The sequence below is a fragment of the Triturus cristatus genome, chromosome 3_2 (genome assembly GCF_964204655.1).
Source record: "Triturus cristatus chromosome 3_2, aTriCri1.1, whole genome shotgun sequence".
NCBI lineage: Eukaryota > Metazoa > Chordata > Amphibia > Caudata > Salamandridae > Triturus > Triturus cristatus.
The window spans coordinates 1,003,546,569-1,003,573,114 of NC_140584.1; the positions used below are offsets into that span (position 1 = coordinate 1,003,546,569).

Genomic DNA, 26,546 nt, shown 5'->3' on the forward strand with positions numbered 1-26,546 from the left:
GGTGGAATATTCTAATACCATTATAGCCCTTCTGCCTCGGGTTACACCATTGTTAAAAGCCTTCTCCCTAATTAAATGTATATAACTCAAGTAGAGGGCCTTTAACAGTCAGTGTAGCCCTAGCCAGCTGGCTATATTAAATGATTTGAGCTTGTCTAATCTAGACATACATGTGCCTGGTCTGACCCCTTCAGCCAGTCACACTCTGTACCTGATTAGTGTGAAAGTCATTGAGACCTTTAGTGTAGTCTGGATGTCTTAAGAGATCAGGTATCAATGGAAAAATATCTCACCAGTCCAGCACAAGCACTGTTTGCAAGTGGAAAATGCATCTGCTAGTAGATTCAAAGTGAAGCCATGACATGAAAACAAAACTCCCCCTCCATTCTACATCATCTTTTCGATAAGCTTTATTAAATAAAAGTCCATCAGAACCAGTGTCTCTCAATGCCTGGGAGAATAATTAACTACCTCAAGAGGACAGGATCGCACCGGAAGCAAAGGCACTGCCAAACTGGAAACATAAATACAGCAATACAGAGAAACCCAGATGACAGTCTTTCTCCATATTCTCTACCTGCATGTGGAACACCATCTCCATCAATGTTATCACTATTATAACTGCACCAAAACGTCTGCAATTCATCAAAGAGCCAAGAACCCACCTCTTCAGAGAACGCTACACCTCCACATTATAGCCTTACAGCCCTCATCCGAGGCCTATACCTGTTATTAAAGGGTCTGAACCAGAGTTATAGGCCCGAGCCACAAGGGCTGTAAGACTATTAGACTATTCCACCCACTAAGGGTAGAATGTTCTAAATTAAAAAGGGAGAAATTTGAAGCCAAGCATTGGAATGTTGGCGCTCTGGCCTTAAACCAGCCATATATGCCTGGAGCTACTTCATTCTCTTCATTGGAGCTCACAACATTCCAATTTTCTAATATAGCCTTATATCCCACTGCCAAGGGCTATGCCCGTTGTTAAAGGCCCTTAACCAGAGCTACAGGCCCGAGCTGCAGGCGAGGGCCTATAAGGGTTGGTGAGGGCCTTTAACGACAGGTAAAGCCTGGGGCATAAGGGCCATAAGGCTACTATAACATTCCACCCGCTAACGGTAGAATGTTCTAAATTAAAAAAGGAGAAACATGAAGACAAACATTGGAATGTTGGAGCTCCAGGCTTATGCCAGCTGTTATAAGCCCGGAGTTACTCCATTGTCCTCAATAGAGCTCTCAACTTTTCAATTTTCTAATAGAGAATTTACCACCCACAAAAATCTTGCTTCAATGTAAACGATCTTGAATCGTAACTCAGGACTCACACCCATATTCAAGAGCCTGATGTGACTGATGTGTCCCTATGGAAGGTCCGTATTCAACACCAGAGCTTCTTGTTTCAGCATTAAGGGCCATATTTATGAATAAGTAATGGAACGCAGTGAAGCAAGCAAGAATGCGCTGTATTTATCACAATACGGCGCATTCCTCCCTTTTCCCATCACTGGTGCACAATGGGCTGCCTAGTGCCAACGCAGGCACCTTTGCACCATTGTGCATGTGTGCCTGTGCTGCCAGCAGGATTGTTTTTGTGCAGGAAGAGACACCTTCCTGTACAAAAACAATTCCCTGAGGTATATACCTCTCTATGTAAGCTGCAGAATGCGGCACACATAGAAAGAGAAAGTAACTAGAAGTAATAAAGATATTTCTCCTCGTTACGCCTCCCATGGGAAGGTGTATCTTTTTGGTGCTTTCCCAGATCTCCCAGTAATGGTAAATCGGGGAAAGCATCAAAATCCATGGTTGTTGCATGGGCACACCCACACAATGCCCATAGAACTCCTCCCTGGGGAACAGTAACTCAACGCAGCGATTTGGGCTGCATTGAGTTAATCCAGATTTATCAAGCCACTCCGGGCAAGACAATGGGCCTTGCGTGGTTTGATAAATCGCATTTCATGGGTTGCGTTGCTTTTGCACCACGGGACGTGGTCTGATAGCAACGCAACCTTTGATAAATATGGCCCTTAGCACCCAAGCGATACCAGAAAGCAAGGTATGCAAAGTTCGGGCTCCAGAGTTACAAAGGTTTTCCGGGAACTTACTCAAGGAGTACACGTGACCTAATGCTGTATTCCAGGAGTAAGCCAGTAGTACTCTTCATTTATTCCTGGAATGCAGGTGTAAGGATGGGACATACTCCTTCTGGCTGCCAGTAAGTACATAAAGATTGGCAATACGAATTCCTTTTATCCAGTAGCTCCTTAATCTAGGTTCCAGTGTTATAATCGTGATAGTTGTAACAGTTTTTGAACTTTTATGCTTTGTGGAAAGAAAACAGACACAAATATCACAGGTTGGTACAAAATCCTATCACTGAAATCCGCAGTACCATGTAAATGGTTTGCACTTTCAGACTATCCAATCACCCATCTATGTGTTAGATGCGTTTCTCCTATTCAGCTGAAGAGGTAATGATTAAATGAAGTACTAGAATTATTAGACCTTTAAGTGGTGTCATTGACTGCAGTGTCATCACTTTTAGAGGCACCTGTGACACTTGTGGGTTTGTGGTCAATGTTAAGAACGGTCCCTTTCATAAGTGTGTACGTTTTCCTATAAATACACAAGCAAAATCTGAAAGTCATAATTCATTTTTATTTCAGTTTGAACATTTCATATACATCCACACATCAGAAAATCATACAAAACAGACCACGAGACACACTTTCTAAAAAGGTGGTATTTGGAAATAAATATTATGTGCTGGATACAAACTTTAGTGTAAGAGTTGGCACTTTTACTGTGGGTCCTGCTTGGTTTTTCCCTATGATATGTAAACAGTTTCCAGAAGCCGCAGGCTCCCGAAAGACTAGATACCTGTACACCTGGGGACTACCTTTGGGTTGACACACAGAGCGGATCGGATATGGAAGGGGTGTAAAGACCACCAGTTGAAGTCTGAATCTGGCTTTGAATTTTTGTGTGTTTTTATTTATTTGCAGCAGGAGCAGTTCAAGATTAAACTCCCTGCAAAAGTAAGAAGGTTGGCCAGAAGGACTTATGTTGGTGGTTCCATAAAGCGTTCCGATGCTGCTTTAATGGTCGAAGGGGCTATAGAAATGATAAGAAAATAAGGCATGGAAGAGGGCAGTTGGGATGAGGGGCCCTAGTGAATTGCATGTATATGTACATATGTAACATACGAATCTCAGTGATGATTTACTTCAATATCAGGGGACCTCTGTGCAATGCATCAAGTCTTTTGAGTGATGTTTCAGTGGTAAAGAGTTTGAGCTGGGGGCATCTTTTAAGAGCTGGAGAGGCTTCTTTGCAACTACACTCTTTGCAGGAGGTGCACTCTTTGCAGGAGGTACACTCTTTGCAGGAGGTGCACTCTTTGCAGGAGGTGCACTCTTTGTAGGAGGTACACTCTTTGCAGGAGGTGCACTCTTTGCAGGAGGTACACTCTTTGTAGGAGGTGCACTCTTTGCAGGAGGTACACTCTTTGTAGGAGGTACACTCTTTGCAGGAGGTACTCTCTTTGCAGGAGGTACTCTCTTTGCAGGAGGTGCACTCTTTGCAGGAGGTACACTCTTTGTAGGAGGTGCACTCTTTGCAGGAGGTACACTCTTTGCAGGAGGTGCACTCTTTGCAGGAGGTACACTCTTTGTAGGAGGTACACTCTTTGCAGGAGAGGTACACTCTTTGCAGGAGGTAAACTCTTTGCAGGAGGTACACTCTTTGCAGGAGGTACACTCTTTGTAGGAGGTGCACTCTTTGCAGGAGGTACACTCTTTGCAGGAGGTGCACTCTTTGCAGGAGGTACACTCTTTGTAGGAGGTACACTCTTTGCAGGAGAGGTACACTCTTTGCAGGAGGTAAACTCTTTGCAGGAGGTGCACTCTTTGCAGGAGGTGCACTCTTTGTAGGAGGTACACTCTTTGCAGGAGGTACACTCTTTGCAGCCGGAGGGGCACTCTCAGAGCCCGTTTGAGGGGCAGACGGTAGGCAGGCCGATAATGTTGCCAACATGTTCATGAGCCATGAAACAGTGATGCCACTCATTTTGGAGTGTTGGCTGCAGAAAGCTTCTTTCAGGGTTTAGGATGCCTGTTGTTCCCTCTGCAGCTTCAGCCTCCCGGTACCATTGGGGCTGCAAGAGAGGGGTCTTAGCTCAGCGGTTCATAACCTGGGGTCCGCGACACCTACTCAGGGGTATGCGGCTGCTTCAAAAATAATATTGACACATTCATGTGTATATAAATCAAGAAGCAAATATAAAAGTGAACATTTTATAACGTCATGTAAATGTAAAGCAATTTGAAAATGGAGGCTAAAAACTGTTATCCCCATATTGGTGTGTGGGAGCAGTGCAAGTGCATCAAAGTGAATATAGGAACTGAATATATTCGTGAGCAAAATAAAATATTTAGGGGCAGATTTAAGCCCCCTGTGCCACCAGTACGTCACTTTTCATGACGTACAGGTAGCACAGGGGGCTCCTTCATATTTACAAGGAGAGGAAAAGCCACCCTGTGTGACTTTTCCTCTCCTTTTAAATACGGCCCCTTGACACTCAGCACTTTGCGTTGAAGGGGTGTTCCATGGGTTTTGCTGTGGGTGTTCCCACGCAACACCCATGGAACAAGACACATCTCCAGATTTACGAGAAATCGTAAATCTGAAGATGCATCTGAATGCTACGCCTCCCCAGGAGGCCGCAACGAGGAGAAATGTTTTAATTTCTCCTCGTTTTTTCCTCTTTCAATGCGTGCTGCATTCTACAGCACACATTGAAAGAGGAAAATGCCTGTAGTGATTCTTTTTGTGCAGGAAGGTACCCCTTCCTGCACAAAAACAATCTCCCCGCGACGCAGGCATCCTTGCACCATGGTGCAAGGGTGTCTGCGCCAGCGCATGGCTGCAGTTTGTGCGCCAGCGCAGGGGGAAGCTCAGAGATGCGACATATTCTTGTAAATATGTCACATCCCTGTGCTTCGGGAGGTGCCACAGCGTGGTGCAGCCAGAGGGTTTGTGGTGCCACGCTGAGGCACTTCCTTGTAGATCTGCCCCTTAATCATTTGTGTATTTGTTTGATAAATGTTTGTTTCCATATTTTTGGGGTATTGTTTTGTGGTTTAAATCATCGAAATTGCTTAGGATGGTGTCATCCGGATACCAATTATGATTGAGCGGGGTCCCCAGACTCCAGTAATGATTAAGCGGGGGTCCACAGAAGTGGAAATGTTTAGAACCCCTGTCCTAGCAAATTAATATTACCATATATGTGGGGGATGATGAGATCTGATCTGCAGTAAAATGAGAAACTGACCTGGAATAACAGAGCAGTTTTTTAGTGGTTTAGTGTGCCTCTGAAATGATTGTGGATAATTCACATATGTACTTTTGAGGTTCTGGGTGTGCAAAGGTACTTGCTGAATAAACCAGAGTAAAGCCCTGGCTACTTCTGAGAGTTCTGCTCCCCCATGTAGCAGCCTGTGTTCTAGGCTCCAATTTGGGACTGCAGCTGCATGGAGATGTCTAATTGCTCAGATGTCCACTTCCTGAGTAGCCACATTGCCTCACTGCGAGGAAATTACTGAATGTCCATGTGCTGGTCTCTTTTTCTGCTACAATTTCTGAGTGCATAGAAACAGACTAAATGATAACTTTAAGCGCTATATGTGAAGAAGCAAGAAAACTTCTTTCAACTGAGGGGTTGTGGCAGGGGCTCTGCCTGCCGGGAGACCCTCACTGATGGAAATGAGTACTTTGCCTCCAGGAGGTAACCACTCATAATCTTTGGACGAAAATAATCAACCAGTCTTTATTTGTTGATGGTGAATTTGATGCTTCCAGGTGACAAACTATGTCACTGCAGTACAGACTGCCCAGAGAAGGCCAGGGAGGAAGTGTGAGCATAAGCATAACAAGGGCGGTCACTCTGCTCCAGTCATCTAGAGTCTGATATCCAAGATGTGCTGTTCTGTGGCACATGTGTGAAGGAGCGGAGAGCTTCCACTCTGGAGAAACCTAGGCGGATAGGTGAGAGGTAAGGTGGGTGACATGGCAGCTGTTTGGACATGACATGACTAGGAACGGTCTAGATGGGACCTTTTGGACCCCTTGATTCATCCAGAGTCATGGTTAAATGTAATACGTTATCAATGGCATTAAACAAATACAGTGACAAAGAACACGTGTTCAACTCCGTGCATGGCAAATACTGATGCTTCCTCATTGATGACACCTTTTGGAGCCAGTTCAGTGTGACCCATACAGAATAGGCCCGGAGGCTGATTTTGTTTGGATAGCAGTTGTGTTGGTTTCTAGTTAGGTGCATAGATTTGAATTTACTTTATGGTGTTACACTATAAAAGTCTTCTCCCTCACCGAGGGGTCACAGTCAGAAAGTGCCTGTCTTTCACAGTTTCTTTGGTGCACGTAAAAAGCAGATTGTCGTCAGAGTCCAACAAGCCCTGCAGGGTCCTGGGAATGGTGCTAGATGAATCGATCCTTTGTACGCTTAGGAGACGGGCTTAATGAGCCCGTAATCCATGCATTTGATCAAGGCTTCGCGTGCCACGTTGATGATGTGCTGCTTCTTGGGGTTGTCCTCCTGCTTGCCTATGACTGTCAGGATCTCCAGCATCTCACATTCCACCAGCTTCTTGGCCAGCTCCTTGTCAGCGTTGATCAGGTTGTAGGCGATCACCACTCCGCGATGCTGCACCTGCAGATCCTCGCTCAGGCACAGCCGTTGCATGATTTCCACCCATTGGCTTGTCTGCAAGGGAATTAAACAGTCACAATAAGACGATGCTACATTGACCAAGTTCTAGACCAGGACTTTGAATTAATTAAAAATAACAATCCCCACCATTGCCTTTAGGAAATAATACTGCTTGCAGGTAATGCCATTCAATGGCCCAACATGGCCATCAGCATGACAGCTGCAATAACGTGGCATTTATTAAAAAAAACAGTGTCTCACTAGGGATCATATCCCTCTTTATACCAGGGGCTGTACGCAATCATTCACACTGCCTGTTTCTTAAGGAAAAGAACAGTGAGCACTGCAAATAGTCAACAACATCAATTCCTTACTAAGTTGAGTGTTAGATTACAGTAAAACGTATGCCTGTGCCCTCATTACATCTGTTTATCTAAATTTATATTTACTTTCAGGTGTTCTCTAGGTGCACAAGGCTGGCTATTAATGTTAATCTAACAATAATGGGTTAAATGACCCTGCCCATTGGAACTCACTCAATCAAGATACAGGCAATGGATGTGAGCAAACAGGGTACCCCCTGGTGACAACACTGAATATGCAGTAGGAGAAACAGAACCTCCCCTTTGCACTTTTGAGGCACCACAACACCCCACAGGGAGACATACGGCTGTCCGCCTGTATTCCAGCCTAGAGAACAGTGTCCCCACTATGCAAATACATTTAGAAATGGGTGCTCGATAGGTACCCCTGGTGATACCGGTGCCACCAGTCAACTTTCCACTCAATGACTTTAGACAGAAGACAGGATGATGTTAAGCATGAACCCTTCTCTAAGTTTCAGTGAGACCAAATCACTTTTATCATTTTATACCATGTGACGGTACCAATAGTGCACACACTTGGGATTTACAGTGGTGTAGGAAAGGGGGGTGCGGTGGGTGTGGGCCACCCCGGGTGTCATCACTGAGAAGGGTGACAAAATGGCAAAAATATAGGTTTTCAACACATATTTTTGCCGTTTTGTCAAGCCGGGGGTGACAAGAAATTTTCTGCACCAGGTACCACCTAACCTTGCTACGCCACTGGGGAGTTAGCCAGCCTTTTAAAAAGGATTATGTTAATTTCTTGGAATAAAAAATTCATAGAGTACCAATTCTGGGAAACCATTTACGTAAACTGTTTAATTGATTTTTAAGACTGATGCTATTTACTAGAACATAGAAACGAATTCATAGCAGGTCTGTTTTTCACAATTGTCTTTACATGCTTTCTTTAAAGTGTAAATCACAATATTCTTGAAAATGGCTGCCCTGGGTTGGTTTATGTCGAAAGTATTAATAGATCCTTTTTCCTACATCATGTATCCCTTCCCACTTCAAGTGACACACTCATTTACAATCTCTGCTCCAGGGGTGACCCAAAGACATCCAATCCTCATCAATCGATCCTTTTTTCTCTCCCATCTTCCTTTTATCTCTGTCTCATCCCCTTCTTCCCTTGTTTTTTGGAAGGAACAGCCTCCAACAACCACCCTATGTCACCCATCTCCAAAATTAGTTAATTTCTCCTTTTTTGGCACTCAATCAATCAATCAATCAATAGAGGCATTTATAAAGCGCACTACTCACCCGGAGGGTCTCAAGCGCTAGGGGAGGGGGGTCTGCTACTGCTTGAACAGCCAGGTCTTGAGCTGCTTCCTGAAGGCGAGGTGGTCCTGGGTCAGGCGGAGGTGGGTCGGGAGGGAGTTCCAAGTCTTGGCGGCGAGGTAGGAGAAGGACCTTCCCCCTGTGGTGGCTCTTCGGATGCGGGGGACGGCGGCGAGGGCATGGCCGGTCGATCGAAGCTGGCGTTTGGGAGCGTAGAAGTTGAGGCGGCTGTTGAGGTATCTTGGGCCTTGGTTGTGTAGGGCTTTGTGTGCGTGGGTGAGGAGACAGAAGGTGATTCTTTTGTTGACCGGGAGCCAGTGCAGGTCTCTCAGGTGTCCGGAGATGTGGTTGCGACGGGGGATGTCCAGGATGAGTCGTGCTGAGGTGTTCTGGATCCGCTGGAGCCTCTTCTGGAGTTTGGCGGTGGTTCCGGCGTAGAGGGAGTTGCCGTAGTCCAGTCGGCTGGTGACGAGGGCCTGGGTGACCGTCTTCCTGGTCTCGGTGTGGATCCACCGGAAGATCTTTCGTAGCATGCGCAGGATGTTGAAGCACGTCGAGGAGACGGCGTTGGCTTGTCTGGTCATGGAGAGGGAGGAGTCCAGGATGACGCCCAGGTTGCGTGCGTGGTCTGTCGGTTTGGGTGCGCTGCCTAGGGCGGGGGGCCACCAGGAGTCGTCCCAGGCGGAGGGTGAAGATCCCAGAATGAGGACTTCCGTCTTGTCCGAGTTCAGTTTCAGGCGGCTGTTCTTCATCCATTCGGCTACCTCTTTCATCCCTTCATGTAGGTTGGCTCTGGCGGTGACGGGGTCGTTGGTGAGGGAGAGGATCAGCTGGGTGTCGTCGGCGTAGGAGATGATGTTGAGGTTGTGCTGGCGTGCGATGGCTGCGAGGGGGTTCATGTAGACGTTGAAGAGGGTAGGGCTGAGCGAGGAGCCTTAATGGAACGCCGCAGATGACTTCGGTGGCTTCTGATCTGAACGGGGGGAGGCGGACTCTCTGTGTCCTTCCGGCGAGGAAGGAGATGATCCACTCCAGTGCCTTCTCCTGGATTCCGACGTTGCTGAGGCGCTGTACTAGGGTACGGTGGCAGACAGTGTCGAAAGCCGCGGAGAGGTCTAGGAGGATGAGGGCCGCTGTTTCTCCGTTGTCGAGCAGGGATCGGATGTCATCGGTGGCTGCGATCAGGGCGGTCTCGGTGCTGTGGTTGGCCCGGAAGCCAGACTGCGAGAGGTCGAGGGATCCGTTCGTCTCGAGGAAGGCGGCCAGCTGCTTGTTGACGGTCTTCTCGGTGACTTTTGCAGGAAACGAGAGCAGCGAGATGGGGCGGTAGTTCTTGAGGTCGGTGGGGTCGGCTGATGGTTTCTTAAGTAGAGCGCTGAGTTCGTCGTGATTCCAGCTCTCCGGGAAGGTAGCGGTGTTGAAGGAGGTGTTGATGATGTCCCGCAGGTAGGGTGCGATGACAGTGTCGGCCTTGTTGAAGACGTGGTGAGGGCAGGGGTCGGACGGAGATCCGGAGTGGATGGAGTTCATCGTGCGGACGGTGTCTTCGGTGCTGATCGGGGTCCAGGCGCGGAGGTTGGTGGTGGGGGGCGCTGGTTCGGTCGTGGCGTGCGTCGGTTGAGTGCTGAAGCTGTTGTGTATGTCCGCGATCTTGTTGTGGAAGTAGTAGGCGAGGGAGTTGCAGAGATCTTGCGAAGGGGTGATGTCGTTGTTTCTGGCGTTGGGGTTGGAGAGCTCTTTAACGATGTTGAAAAGTTCCTTGCTGTTGTGTGCGTTGTTGTCCAAGCGTTCCTTGAATGCAGTTTTCTTGGTGGCGTGGATCAGTTGGTGGTGTTTTCGGGTGGCGAGCTTGAGTGCAGTCATGTTGTCCGGTGTTGGGTCTTTGCGCCAGGCTTTCTCGAGGGCTCTGCAGTTCTTCTTGGAGCTCTTGAGTTCGTCGGTGAACCAAGGGGCTTTCTTGCTGCCGGGTCTGCTAGGAGGGGTCCTCAGAGGGGCGAGGTCGTCTGCGCAGTCGCTGATCCACTTCGTGAGGTTGGTGGCCGCTTCGCTGGGGTTCGTTGTGCTGGTGGGTGGGTTCATGCTCAGGGAAGTCGCGAGCTGGTCGGCTGTGATCTTGTTCCAGCTTCTGCGTGCAACCTGTTGCTGGTGGTGGTGGATCGTGGTCCTTCTGAAGCTGAAGTGGACGCAGCTGTGGTCCGTCCAGTGGAGTCCGGTGGCGTGGCTGAAGGTGATGTCCTTGCTGGATGAGAAGACGGGGTCGAGTGTGTGTCCGGCGTAGTGGGTGGGGGTGGTCACCAGCTGCTCCCTTGTCCCTAGAGTCCCTCTACTGAACCACAGTTCCTCCTGTTAACCCTTTCTCTACCTTTGTCTCGTCAAATCTTTTTTTCTGCTTTAATAGTAGAACTATCTTCCCTAACAAGGAATGAGATTTACAATTGTTATGTTTTCATTGTAATTGTTTTTTCAAATTGATTCAGCTTTTATTATTGAACATTCGACTTGTTAGTTCGCGACAGACGCCAGCTTCATTGAAAATGTGACGGCTCTTGTACACCTGGACCACTGGAAGAGTAAAGGACAAGAAGACAGCTTCCAGTACTCCCTACCAATGAAAATCTGACCATGGGTTAGGGTGGCGCACTGAGGCACATCATCGCAAGCAACTGTGAGGATTTTTCTCAGAAGTGAGTTGGTCATCCTACCTGCAGCCTACAGTTGCTAGCGATTCATGTGAACATACCACTTTTAAGCTGCCATCTATCTTACAAAGGGCAGATCAGAGAATCTTTAGTTCCCGAGTATATCCGAATACCATGTATCCTAAGTAGTTTACACTCTTTCCCAATGACATACCTTAGCTCTGATTCCTAGAACTGATGTATGTCATTGTAACGGTCTAGTCGTTCAAGGCACTTCGGCCGGCCCGGAAGGACCTTCACACAATGTATCACTCTCTGGCCAGGCGTGGCCAGAGAGCTTAAATAAAGGGGCCGGGGTCGCTCGTGACCTTCCGGCCCATACCAGTGTCAGAGTGCGTACTGTCGTTTTTGTTGCTGCCTGCACTGCATATGCTTATACATATATTATTTAAATATAACCGCGCCACTTACCAGGGCCGTGACAGTCATTGTTGTAGATTAGCTTCACTAACAAACTCATTTAGGCATCTTTTTCAAAAAGGTAGTTTGAATTTATTAAAAGAAGCTTCTGGAACAAAACAGCCGTTCGCAAAAAACACAATAATTGTTCTTCGTATATGAAAAGCTGCGTCAGCCTTACTTATAGAGTCATACAGCGGGCAGTAACATTCTGGGACCGTGATGTGGGTCAAACCAGCATAGCAGCCACAGTCCTGAAGTGCGTAGCCCTAGCTGAGCTGTAACACCTGCTATGCGGGCACTATATGCCTGACAGCCTGCAGCTATGGATGAGGCAGGGCCATCCTTGCAGGTAAAGACAGCAAGTACCAGCCACAGCAATGACAGAGACTCTGCAAGGCTGGCTCTTACAGTCGTGGAGCTGGCGAGAGTGGCTGACCATTCAAAGCCAATGCGGAGAAAGTACTCATAAAACAATCAGATTCATAAACAGGCAGCACCCTCCTAGCAGTCACCTGCATGGACCTGGCAGCTCCAGCCTGTCACTTACATCCAAGACGGGGCAGCACCAGCCTGAAAGGAGAAGCCAGGACGGCTTCTCATCCTTGTTCGGGCGTCTGCCATCACACCGCATGCGGTGACACAAAGAGATGCACAAGGGCAGGTGTACAACATTCGATAAGAAGTAGAATTCAAGGGACAGCAAGGCAGAAAAAAATTGCAATTTGAGGCGTTGCGTGTTTCCTCGCAGAGAAGAGTACGAAAGCCTAGTCATACCTTTGAGAAGGCATCATCCCCGCTGAGGCACTGGAAAGCACAAAGGGGAGACGTGCACACCACCGCAGACCTTCCCAACTGGCAGAAATAGTGGGGAACAAATGTGAACAGGTTGCAACCAGCTGCCTTCTCTTCGCAGGCAGGAGGGCATCTCCTAAAGGGGCGGGCACCACTCACTTATAATTAATCAGGTACTACAACAATCCTTGGCAATTCATTTCATAACCATGAAGATCACAGGGAAACTGCCTGTCAACTACTCTAGGTCATCTGCTGTGCAGCCGGTGCGGTGTCACGCCCTGAACCCAGCCTCGGTACTGGGCACCTCCAGGCTGTAAGTGAATCAGTCGTGTGCTGAAAGTGTTCTTCAGCTTCCTCCATACAAGGAAGTTTAGCGGTAGGATGCTCAATGGTTGACCCAATGCTTTTCGATGTTACTTATGAACAACTGTACCCCCACCACAGGTCCAGACAGACACAGATCCCTTCTGACTTGGCCTCATTCAGTCAGGTCAGTCCAGTGCCATTCACTGTCCTTCAGCCCTTTGAAGATGGAGGTGATTAAGCATGTTGTTTGCCTTCATTGATCATCTATGTAAATCTGGCGATTTCTTGGCGTAGAGTATGCCTTTGAGCCATTAGCAAAAATGTCATGAACATTTTCAACAAACAATCTATACCCTCGTCTATGCAGTCAGCAGTGGTGCTGTTGGGGGTGTGTGGGGCACCAGATCTCCTCCCATGTCTGAATCCTGTGCAGTGCCAACAAGGCGATTGAGACATTTTCTCTGTAATTGCCCAGCTGGGATGTGTGCACTTCTTGCTTACCACTTCAGTCATTTTGAAGCACAGCTTCTTCTGAGAGGAGGTGAGCATGGCAAGAGCACCGGCGGCGGCACGCTGGAGCTTCTCCTCATCTTCCTCACTGCACAGCAGCACCATCAGTTTCATCCGGTCATTACCTTCCTCCAGGAATCGCTCTTGCACCTACAATGAAGCAGAAATGTTATTTACTCAGCGACAGAGTATTACATCTCTGGGGATTGGCACAAGGATACAAATCAATTTCCCTCTACATAAACCACTCTTGAGGTGACACATAGACAGGGATACGTTACATTTAAACATGGAGGGCTATATATCGGCACTGGGGCACTGAGCATCTCTCCTCTAGGGCTGAAAGACAGTTGAGTGGCACTGGACATAGTGCCTTTTGTATCTAGGAGAGGATGACACAGGGATTGGTACACGGGTAGAGATCATTTTTGCTCCAAGGTTTCAATGTCTTCTGGAATTAGGATTTGAGTACTAAACGTTTAGCCTATTGGACTAGATGAATAGTTATTTTGAAAAGGTATACAGAGGTTTTTCATCTGCTGCTTTTAGGCTCATATGTTTGACACAGGGATAGGGCTTTCCAACCACTTAGCTAGACAGCTTATGGCATTAACACAGGAATACCGCGTTCACTTTTAGAACATGTTGGTACAGGGGTAGAGTTCAGTCATTTTATGGTACCCCTCACCACTTTGTGGGAACACTTCCTGAGTATTTCCAAATGTCTCCAGCAAAGGAACAGCTGATAAGCCAATGTTTTGGGCTGATGTATTTGAAAATATGAATTTTCAGCAACCTTCGGAAACTGAGTAGTTGCTTATTCATCAGATATAAATTTGAAGTAATTTCTAGACACCAAGACTTTCTTCTAAATAAGCTGATCTACCCAGTGGATGGGGAAGAGTTGGTTACCTAATCAATTATGTGAAGTAGGAAACTTCCTAAGTATGACCGGAGCTGTTTGTGAACTATTTGACATTTCACAATATTCAGAACCCTACACTTATAATGTAAAATACAAAAACTATTGCGACAAAATATTGTTGTAAACAATATTGTTAAAATAAATACAAAAATATATTTTTTACAAATGTATCAACTTATTACTAACATTTAAAATATAAAGTTAATAACATATTATAACAAAATAAATATTATAAAAGGTAAATATAACAAATATCAAAATCATATATTTTTTTAAATAACTTTTTTAAAACATTCAATTTCAAATATATATAATAAGGTACAACTAAAAAAAATAAACAATACAGCAAATATACAAAACTAAAATATTAAAGTTAGGTTTAAAAAATATTAAAAACTAAAACAATACAAATGTGTTAAAAAATATATGCACAGCCCCCACTGTTTTATAACATTTGAAACTCAGATTTGCTTCATTTTTTATTATTTGACTTAGTAAAATCATGTGCTAGATAAACTTTGACTTTTACTTTGTTTAAGCCGGATGCACAAAGCCAATTAGGATTTGCTAAATTACTTTTTTAATTTACTATACCCATTTTGAAATTCAAGTGCTTTGTGAATCACAATTTGGAAGGGACAAATTTAGGGCATCCCTTTCAAGTTGCAATTTGGAATGCTATGTATCAATGGTTTACGTCTCCAATTTTGTCACAAACCATTGATAAGTTACTGACTCCTCAAAGGAGGTGATAACCCATTTGCATACTAGAAGGGGTCTGTGTGGGTCCACATCCCCTTTGTGAATGAAAAAAAAAAGTTTGCCATTGGGCAGTCGTTCAAAGGACCTGTATCAACTCTTAAACTTTTTTTTACGTACTTTTTTTGCCTAAATTCAGACGTTTCCCTTAAACTGCATTAAAAAAAGTACTTTATTAAAAGGTGATCACAGACATACTGACCCCAGCAGGCCCCCATCCCCGTGAGTGCATCCAATTTGAGTGAGTTGCAATTTGCGTCCTACCTCGTGAATATTGATGAGGTAGGTCGATCTGCGACCCACTCGCAATGGTTATTTTGTGAACCAACCTAACAGTACAAAGGGCATTTCACAAAATCAGAATTGATCCATATAAAGTCAGTGAGCAATCTGTGACCACTTTTTGCAAATTGATTTCTTGTACATCTGGCCCTTTACCTTGATAGTTGCTTGGTTGGTCCAATTAGTCAAAACACCTGATGGACATGTATCTAGATATAAGGGGGCAGATTTACAAGCCCCTTGCACCTCATTTGCGCTGCCGTTGTGTCACCTCTGTGACGCAGCGGTGGCGTAAACCTTGCACCACGTTGCGCCCTATTGTCAACGTGACGCATTTATGAAGATGCGTCACGTTGTAAAGCAGGTACACCTTGTAAACATGACGCAGTGTAATCTACAAGATTTCACTGAGTCCCTTTTACGGCCATGCTGTGTCAAAACCCTGCGCCTGCTTGAAGCAGGCACAAGGAGTGATGCAGCATGTTAGGCATAGGGTGCCCCCGAGCCTTGCTGGAGCCGCGTTGCGCTTGCTACGCGACTCCAGCAATGCTCCGCCTTTACGACGGGGGATGCGACACGCATCTGTCCATCCGATGTAAATATGCCCTCAAGTCACTAGAGGCAAGTCGGGATACCATTAAGGAAAGCAGATTTACCCATATGGGCCCTGCATTTTTGGGCAGTTTGGGAGCTCAGTCGCAGCTCACATCAAGACTGAGAATTCTCTCTCCTCTGTCCTGCTACATATATTTCCTATATCACCTTGTATCTATATATCGGGCACCCACTCTGTGACTGCATATGCCTTCTTATAAAATCAGTCTTATAAATTGATTGATATTCCTAATGTCTTTCACCATTCCGTTCACTTACAGTACGAATTGTTTTTCTCTTCCACTGAATCGTACAGACTGACACAGTGACTGCCCTTACCCTTCAACTCACCTCCAGACTCAGACTAACCCCCACTGTTGTCTCTACCATCTTGGCCTTACTTGTCTACAGTAACTCATCATTCCTCTCTCCCCTCCAATCTGCATACACACTGCGGTCTCCTCTCACCTCTTTGTTTATCACCAAGTTGCACATGCACTCTGTGGCTGCCAGTCGTATCTGTTCGTGGTTCTCAAACATGTAGTTTTCTATGTCTGGAATTGCTTTTTCTTTGATGATCTTTTGCCTGCAGATTCCAAATATGATGAACAGTGATCAATACACAGGACTAGAGCATAAACAGTGTGCAAGGAATTAACATAAGCTCAATGTAACCTTTTAACTAAGACAGTGCGACAATCTAGTTGGCCAGCAAGTCCCCGACACTGACTCAAATCTGCACTGAAATGCAATACATAATTTACAAAAATCTTAGAGGAATGCATGCCCATTATATAGTGGTTACCATTCTTCAGGTTGGTTCTGGTTAAAATAAATTATGCATGTCAAGTAGTTTATTTCCACTATACTAACACCATAAAATACATTTCCTGTGATTGAGCCTTCAAGGGTAATATTGGCTATTTTCTGATGGAGTCAGACGAAGCTATCAATTATGCAGCAGATAGACGTAGCTATCAATTATGCAGCAGATGCAGTACTACCAGGACACAGGGGTGTGAGGGGCCCCCTTCACCCAAATAACAGCAGTTTGTTCATATCCAACTGGGGTTAAGGGGTCCATTTCCATCCCTGCATTAAGGCCCACTGCGCCCTTGCTATAGCACTGGATGAGTTGCAGAAAAAGTTTAATTAATATTAGGTTCCTAGGATTTTAAGTCCTGGTGAGCCCCATATCCTTGTCTCAACCTTGGTCTGGCACGCACCATATCTTTCTGTGCTCACATGGGACTAGTTTCTATACAGCTGAGTTCATCCATGAATAAAAGCCATCCCCCTTTTGCAACCATTCAGTGGTCAATATACACAGCAATGTTGGCAGGAACATCGGCCACTTTTGCAACTATCCTAAAGGCAGGCAATTTCTGGATAGGTGTAGAGAGACGAGATTCATCATTCAAGCGGCTGGCGATGATGAGGCCAAGGAAATGATAATGGGGGCCTCACTGCTTACAGTGTGTTTTATTGCAATATTTACGTTTTAATAATCCGAATTTATATCAAATCCACAATATAGACAAGGGAGGTTAAGTAGATTAACTTTATACTTCCCTATGTATGTTTACCTTGATGATAACGCTGGTAGTCGATATTGGAGTTATGTGTGCATAACCATATTATTGGATTCTGTGGCATACTGTTTCTCAAGTCACACAGACCGTCAAATGTTTCCATCAGAGATTTTTCTAGCTTAACCTGAATTTTTTCATTACAGCTGTTTTATTGCTTGGTCTAAAGAAGGCTTCTCATATCTTCCCTTTCTGTTTTTAGAAACACCGGCCAATCATAAATGATCTTGAGTGGTTTTCGGAACATGTTAGAATTTGGACAAGACTTCTTAGGGTGTGCATTCTGGTTGTAAAGAAAAACTTGAATACAATCTCAAGTTCACTATGTAGTTACTGTTTTTGGAGGTGTCGCCCAATTATCAAAGATGACTGACTACTGATGTTGTGACAAATCGATGACCCTACGCTAAGGCTGGGTTGAGTCACAGGTCCTTCACTGAAAGCCTGATCCCACTCTTCCCCTTTGACCACAACTTGGAAACTACATCCTACCTTTGTCACTTGGAAGGTTGCACCCCGGCATCACTGATTGGAGGGTGAGCATCATATTTGGATGCCACGTCTAACATTCTAATGAGAATTTTGAGCTGATGTGCCAAAGCTGTGCATACAGAAATCTCTCCACTTTGCATATCAATAACAGTTTTTAAAGACAGTAGTTACTCACCGTAATTTGTCACTTTTTCCCGCAAAATTTGTTAGACCTAAGAGAGCCTCAAAGTTTTGCATGCCATCCCGTTCTGTGTTCAGCAGACTGACTAGCGGCCGCACAACCTCGTACACCTGAGGAACAAAGACAGGTTTTAAGTGAATGGAATTGTACGTGGGATTCACACACAAAAATGCAGGAACCTTAGACCCCCTGAGCAAACCCTTTGGCACAGGGATCGGAATGTAGCCCTTACCTCATAATAAGTGCCTAAGTGTATTGGAGGAAGGAACTGGTGCTCTGATTCAGAGGCTTTCACCTCCAGGTCTTGGTGGCCCAGGAATCTGCCAAGAGATGCCCAGGCTTTCACTTGTTGACTCATGGAACTGGTGCATTGATGCAGACTTTGTGACACATGTATAAGTACCAAGTTGAAGAGACTTCCATGTATAACACCAGGTCCTCCTTACAGAAGCAACCTCAAAGGTAGGACATGAGAACCAAGTGGAAGTTTCTGCCGTGGTTTGGGGTTGGCAGAGGTAACATGTGTTGCTCTCGCTGGTAGTAATTTCCCGTGAGTGAGAGCACCTGCTTGTCACTGCCAGTGGATGGGCGAGTAGGTATAACCTGGGGGCATTCTCAGTCAAAATACTCTCTACTCCCTCACATTGCCCGTTCAACATAATAATCCGCCTTAAAGAGGTGACTGCAACGGTATACATCGCTCACGTGTTGACCAGCTTTTTGCTGGTATTAATGTGTGTCTTGTAAACTGGGGGAGCAACTGTGGGTCTCCTCAAGAGCTGTTGAGTTTTTGGGGTGTCCCTGGTGCCCATTTATCCATGACAAGGAGGACTCATAGGCTCCGCCCCTTTGAGGGCACATGATACTGGCCCCGTTTGCTCAAATATCCACATTACCTCTCAGTGCTCTTGTATACAGCAAAACGGCCTGCTTGGGTCTTTCTTCCATCCATATTGATGGATGGGAATTAATGTGTAATCCCTTCCAGTAAGGGCTTTACCATCACACTGATCTAAGTATGCCCCTAATGTCATTTGGGTTTGGGTAAGGGTTTTAAAAAATATCAGAATCTTAGCGATCTTGATGGGTACCATTCAGCGAATCAATGAACCAAAAAGAACCCTTTGCAATTAATTTTTAATTACCCAGCAACCATTTAATGATTAACTTCTGAATTCCTTCACAGGATGCTTATGCATTGACCTACTCAAGGAATAATGAAAATTGCAATAACCTTTGGATTGTGAGTATTTTTTTGTACTTCCACATTTTGACCACAGAGAGACACAAGATGCATGTACAGCATCTTGTTTAGGATATCTAGAATGGATGCTGAATGAATGGTTAGATATTGACTTGATAATTTATATCACACTGAGGTGCCGATTCCGATCCGGGTCGGAAAGCACTCCGACCGAGTCGGATCCGGAGTGTTTTCCGACCGAGCCGGACCCCTACAGTCCGACCGAGCGAGTACGATGCGCACGTATGCTGTCGGACTCGGTTCGGTCGGACTCCCATAGAAGTCAATGGGAGCAAGTTGTACGGCGAGTACATGCGCTCCCATTGGCTGAATGGGTACGTTTAGAACAAGTGCAGCCCCTACAGTGAGTAACGTCGGTGCCATCTGCTCCGTACATGCCTGTGTGGGGGAGACCCATGTGTCTCCCCTGTGTGCGAGTCGTACGGCTGCGGGTGTCGGGGGGCCCGACACGGACCCCCGAAGTCCGCCTTCGGGAGCTTTTGCGAGCCGGACACTCCGGCTCGCACAGGCTGTCCGACACGTGCATCGTACTGGCTCGGTCGTGAATTGCATCCATTGCACGCCACGGTTAGCTTACGACCGAGACGTACGGAGCGGTTCAGACCCGGAAACGACTCAGTCGGTGAATTTCATGTAGCTCGCATCGTACCGACTCGCTCGTACAGCTGTACGAGTGGGGAGGAAAACACGTGTACGGCTCGTAGTTTTTCTGGCCGGATCGCGTTCAGTGCCCTTCCGACCCGGATCGGAATCGGCCCCAGAATACGACAACCTTAAGCCAGTGGCAGACTACTGAAGTGACGGAGTCCACTGTGAGGGACAGAAGATAAATCCCTTCTTACTACGATGATGACATGATAACCCCTAGACAACGTTACGTGAATTGAAGTATTTCAACCCAATAAAGTAAGGGCCAGATGTACAAAGGTTTATTGCATGTGCAAATGGGTTTTAGACCCATTTGCGCCCGCAAAAAACCTGTGGCCCATGTACTAATCCTATTTTGCGAGTTGCAAATCAATTTGCCTAGGGACCACTGCCTGCCCTTAAAAAATGAAACTGAAAAGATTCAATTTTATTTTTTAAATGCATCCAGTTTTCCTTTAAGGAAAACGGGCCGCATTTAAAAAAAACTGCTTTATTTAAAAGCAGTCCCAGACATGGAGATCTGCTGACCCCAGCAGGCCACCATCCCTGGGAGTGCCAGCCATTCCCAATGGGGTCGCAAATTGCGACAGGCTCATTAATATGCATAAGGCATGCAATTTGCGACTCCATTGGAAATCGCAAACAATGTCTCAGATACTGTTGTGCATCCCAATTAGCGAGTCACAGATTGTGACTCGCTAATCGGCAGGTCGTAAATGTGGCCCTTAATGAATTCTCTATTGGGGCCCTTTATGCATGAATTCACATAGCAACTAGATAGATAAACTAACTCAACCCTGAGGAAGGCCTCTGAGCCATATGTCGAAAGACCAAACTTGTTGGTAAATAAGGAGGATGTTTGAGTCATAGCCAGTGGCGGCTTGCAGGGATCAAGGGTGGCGGAGCAGGGGGGTGTAGTAAAATAAACAGGAAGCACACAGGCTCCCCTAAGCCAATTACAAAGCTGCTGTCAGCAGCTTTGTGATTGGTCTGAGTGCGGTGGTTCGGGGATCAGATGGAGTCTATGGGCCAGTGCATGTTCTTCACCAAGGCTTTATTACAGCCTGGGTGGAGGACATGCACAGGTCCATAGACTCCATCTGAGCGCCTAATACAGCCTGGTTGGAGAACATGCTAAGTGCGTATGACTGTTTGTCCGGCCCAAGACAGCCGGCCAAAACCTCATGCGCACTTACATAGTGCACACCACTCTACCCCTGGTCTGTGAGCAGAGCAGCCCCGCCTTGCCCACAAAGCTGCCTCAGCAGGGAAAAATAAAAAGATAATAACATGAAGTTATTATCATTTTATTTCTCCTGCTGAAAAGAGTGGGGCGACGCTCTTCCGCCTTAGAGGAAGAGCCACCACTGGTCATAGCACTTATTGGACATCCCTCTTTGTTTTTAACCTCACCTGGGATACCCATCTAATAAAGAGATTAATAATTTGATAACAGTTATCAGCATTTCATACAAAATCAGATATGTGACTTATTCTTTTTTTAAATCTGCCTTCCTTTTAGAGGGATCAGCCTGTTAGAGGTCAGTCTGGCTAATTAAACTTGTTAAGTACATTCCAAGGTGGTCACCGGGGCAGTACACAGTGCCATACACATGAAATAACACAGAAACGAATCAAATAAAGTTTAATCCGAAGACTTTTTATAAGATACCGGTTATTCAATCTTCGAACATTTGGCAGAAAGTAGACAAACTTGGCTCGATGTACGCAAGGCAAACATTCCCACTGCATCAATGACAATAGTGTATTTGAACTCATTTTTTATTTTTCAGTGGCAAACCCTACTATGGGGCTATGCCTTTGAAGAATAAAAAGGCACTAATGGTTCCACCTCAGGTCACAGTTATCTTTCACAAAGTTGCACCAGCCACAATAACTATTGAGATGGCTGCAATCAATAAATATGGTGGGCGGATTACAACTGGGCCAGTGCAAACAGTGGATTCGTTACTTAAGGCACTTTGATTATGTTCTATAGAATATGTTATCTTCAGTCTGATTGTCTTCCGGGCTGAATCTCCAACATAGGACAATTTGGTTCACAGTATTTTTCAAATGTGAATATGTTTCCAATACCATTAGGATCTGCTGATGCTTTTAACCTACGAAATGTTAATGGAGAAAACCAAGAGCATAAACGGCATAAGAGACCAAGGTCCTGATGTACTAATAGACGGGCTGAAAACAGGGGTTGAAAGCCGTGCACTGACTTTTGCGACCAGTCTTTAGTTTTGCGCTGCGGTCCATGTACTAATAGGCCACTGTGCAAAATCTCTAGTCACACGGGGTCGCAGAGTGACCTCCCTAATGAATGTTAATTAAGCAGGTCACTATTTGCGGCCCCCTATGATTGGTTACAACCACTCAGATGGTGGCCTGCAAGGTACACTAGACCAAAATTCTTGTGTTTGTATTTTCAAATAGGAAACAATTTTTCAAAACAGCCCGTGTTATTGAAATCCACTGGTGCTGCTTTTAAAAAAATGTTTCCTGCTTAGGAAGATATTGTGAAAAGCAGCGAATTGTCACCTGGCCCATTACTTACTGCCCGAAGCCTGTCAAGCAGGGCAGGACTGGCTGTAGCGGGCACCGGGCATTTCCCCGGTGGGCCGCTAGGGTGGGGGCCGGTTTTGGGCCCCTGGGGGGGCGTTTTTCTTACAGAGCCGTTTTTGCAGCATAGCTGCAATATCGGCCCCTGTAACAGAATCTGCCGACACCAGCCCTGGCAAACAGCTCCACCGCACCCCCAAACCTCGGGGGGCCTCCCGAGCATTTTGCCAGGGCTGGTTTTGGTTCCCAGTCCGGCCCTGCTGTCAACACCATTCACAAAGGGATAGTTGTCCCAAAGGGAGAACTTCTCCTTTACCAGTTGCCACCTCTTTTGAGGTGTAGGTACTCAATGTGATGCTACCACAATTGTGAAATCATAGGACACCAAATTGCCCCTTTCAATTTATTCCTAACAGGAATTAGATAGGGGTCGGGAAACCCATTTTGTTAGTTAGAAATGCTTTTCTGACTTGCAATTGGGGGGGGGGAAGACCCCTGGTCACAAACCCTGTGATTTTTCAAATCAAAGGATTTGCCGTTACAAAAAAGATTTGTACAGCTAGCCCTAGGAGAAGGATAGCTTAGAAGGCCTGACATGGGCATATTGAACATTTCACCTATGGTGGCTCATGGATTTTGTGCAAGGATACACAGCTTTTAATTTCTGCGGTTTGATGGGATCATGGGAGGGGAGTTATTTCTTGAGTTGACAATTTCACACAAAAAACATTGCTCTATTTCTGGAGCATAAATGACGTATGGTAAGTATACCTTCACTTCTTGTAAAGCTCTAGATGGACTGAAAGTGGGGCACAGACACTCTTATGAGGTTTGAGAAAGCACAAAGACATTTTACATAAGGAAACCTACCCTCTCGCCAGGGAATGCAATATCCGGATTTGAAACTGCAGCAATTCTGGCCAGAGCATGACCGGCTTTTGCTTTTCCAATATCAGTGCCCTCGAGGGCCAGGGGTATGAGAGCCTGGAAGAAGACACAATAGGTGATCAAGGTTAATGACAATCGCATAGAAGCGCCTGAAGCATTAGCATTTTCTATTACAGGCTATATCTTCCATTGTCACAGCCCTACTTAATAAATGGAGGGAAAGGATGTAGGAAACTTCAATGCTTCCTGTACAATCAATAGTCCCTCCACTAAAGATGTCAGTGATGGTGCCATTTCAAATAGAAGGAAGACATGATTTTCTTAGGTTTGCTACATCCTATTGCAGGCTGTTCTGGTGATACTCTCCTCTTGGTAATATGTTGACTTATTACAGACCCAGGGAGCTTGTGCTGTCTCCTCTGGATAACCTTGTATGCTCCAATAGTTGAATGCTGGAGTGGATTCCTCCTTTAAGGGATTGGGGTGTTTTCTCTTTTAAGGAAAAGCCACTCATTGCCTCTATGCGTATGGAGTGAAGTGGTCATTTCAATCGCCAAAATACTTAATAAGATTGCAGAAACCTTAGACCAACCCCTGGGTAAGATCTCTGCCAAACCTGGCACCAAACATCAAGGAGAAGGAGTAATAAGAAGCAAGGGGGGTTGATGACCAGGTTTAAGTCTAGTCTCCAGTGAGGCGGGGTGTGCAACTTGTGAACACTGATTGTCTGAACCACCTTCATAGAAGGCCAAGTAGTGAGGTGAGTCCATGGATCTTATACCAAAGATGGGTGAAGCAGTCCCATAAAGAACCCAAGTTCCCAGAAGGGAATGGCTCACAGTTGTGAGATGATAAACCTGATACTAGTGCCGAAAGCTTTTTCAGAGTAGGATGAATTAATAGATGGACCGATTACATTGACACAGTGCACATTATGATATAGTCTCTTGGCATTGTGGCGCTGATTTTTTTTTAAATAAGGAAGGGCAGCTGGATTAGTGAACTAATCAATGAAAGAATGGTTTTCAAAGAGGAACAAAATGTAAGGTCATGGGTTGGTCTTGCTAATATTATCTGGGAGTGTGTTCATTGTATTTGGTCTGTAAAACAAAGAAACTTCTGACTTCCATTTCTCCTGCCTCACATATTATTCTTGGGTGGAATTTTGGCATCATACAACCTCATCCTGTCCTATTGAAGGTTTTGTGCACCGCATGTAAGACTTTTAATCTAATCTGGCCTCTCCATGGGAGATTTATTCATACATATAAATGCCCAAAGCAACCCTAAAGTGGACTGTGGTACAGCTGAAGTTTATTAACAAGACATGTGGAGATAGCAGCATCTAGACTGTTGAGATAGTCAATGGAAAAAGCTGGAAGGAAATGATGATCTCCTCTTCCACTCCCAGTTTCCTCACATTGTCCCGGGCGAATAATATCAGACCCAGCAATGTCAGAACAAAGCCTGCTGGCTTTTAAGACCAAAAAGGATCATTTCAGCTTTGGCTCCATTCAGCTAGAGCCGGGAGGCGGTCATCCATGCTTTATTTTGTTTGAGACATTCTTGAAGTTAATCATAATGGATTTTTTTCGGGTTGGATTTTTACCAAAGCCGCGTGTCATCAGTGTAAGATTCTTGGCTCTCATCAAATCTAAGAGACGGCGTAAGTAATTGTCGGTTAAACTAGGTGACAAGGGAAAGCCCATGGCATCCCACAATTTAGATCCTTTGATTCATTCAGAAATTATGCCATATTAACTGTCCATTATAAATCAGCTAAGAACTAGTGGCACAATGATAACTCATTGTCTGGTCCCACTCACCCCATTTCTGTCTTCTGGTTTACAAGGTGAATGTAATAATCCACTGTGCTGAAGGCCACCAAGACTGCCAGGTAATTACCATTGGCCATCACTTGACCTGAATCTATACCATCCAATACTGCTCAGGCCATGGCAAGGGCGGGAACCAGATTGAGCCTCATCAAGAGGCAGATTTACTAACGCTTTGCGCCTGGTTGGTTTTCCATGGGTGGTGCATGGGCGTTTCTATGCAACCACTCCTAGGGGCATATTTACATTGAAATGACGGAGTTTGACGTTAGCCTTCCTGGCTTAATGTCGCACAGAGCCACTTAAGAAACGAAGGGCTGCACCATATTTACAACACTAGGGTGCAGCCCTGCGTTTCCCCCTGCGCTGGCGCTAAACTTAGCAGCCTAGCGCCAACGCCGGCACCCTTGCACCATAGTGCAAGGGTGTCTGCATTAAGAGGAAGATTCTTTATGTGCAGGAAGGTGTCCCTTCCTGCACAGAAACAATCTTTAAATGACGTTTTGTAACTGTTATGTGTGCTGCTTAATGCAGCGCACATAGAAGTTGCAAAATGTACTTTCTTTTTTATTATTGATATGTGCAGGAACACACAATGGCAATTTGCTGTTTCTATGGGTGCTGCACAATGCAGCACACATGGAAACAGCAAAAAAGAGGAGAGATGAAGCATTTCTCCTCGTTTTACCTGTTTATGACCAGGATTTTCCTGGTTCTAATTTTTGCGCTGCCTCTATTTACGCTGCCCGTATAAATAGGGGCAGCCTCAAAATCAATGGGTGTTGAGGTGAAACACCCACCGCAACACCCATTGCCCTCCCCTTGCACGCTAAGTACAGAGTGAAAGGGTGCCTTATTTACAAGGTAGCGTTAAGCCACGTTAAGTGGTTTAACGCTGCCTTGTAAATAAGGCAAAACCCCTATCGCCATCACGTCACTGAAAGTGACTTTGTGGTGGCGATAGAGGCTTGTAAATATGCCCCATAGTTTGTGACACAAGTCCCATGCATTTGCACCAAATATTATATACCTCTTTGAGGCAGACACTGCAAGAAGACATTTTTTTATTTCTCCTTGCTTTTCTACCTTGCATGCGTGCTGCACTGTACAGCACACACGCGAAGCAGAAAAAGTTTTGAAAGAATTAAAGCATAGTTGTTGTACTGGAAGTTGCTGCGCGGCGTTGCCTTACTTTTAAGTAAATCTGGGCCCAATAATTCTTTGCAACTCCAGCTGCTATTGCAATCAAACACAAACTCCTCTATCAAGGATTATGCTTGCACGTAGAGACCGTCAAAGGTTCTACCTCGTGTAAAGGATGTAGTGAGGTATTTTTAGTAATGGTGTCATAATAGCTTTACTGGCTTATGGTGGATGATTTCCTGCGTGGAGAGACATTGATTAAGTTCATAATAATA

The 26,546-nt window shown here is 45.5% G+C and overlaps 1 protein-coding gene across 2 annotated transcripts in view; it reads right to left on the reverse strand.

The window, feature by feature from the left end:
- Positions 1 to 2,641: 2,641 nt before the first annotated feature.
- Positions 2,642 to 26,546, reverse strand: part of UNC45B (unc-45 myosin chaperone B) — an 89,879-nt gene continuing 65,974 nt past the window's right edge. For both annotated transcript variants that reach the window (XM_085649639.1, XM_085649640.1), the window contains exons 16-20: positions 23,276 to 23,389; positions 17,917 to 18,032; positions 16,129 to 16,246; positions 13,092 to 13,250; positions 2,642 to 6,793 (exon numbers count right to left, since the gene is read on the reverse strand). In XM_085649639.1, coding sequence (XP_085505765.1) covers positions 6,533 to 6,793; positions 13,092 to 13,250; positions 16,129 to 16,246; positions 17,917 to 18,032; positions 23,276 to 23,389 — 768 coding nt within the window. In that variant the 3' untranslated portion in view covers positions 2,642 to 6,532. The remainder of the gene's footprint in view (positions 6,794 to 13,091; positions 13,251 to 16,128; positions 16,247 to 17,916; positions 18,033 to 23,275; positions 23,390 to 26,546) is intronic.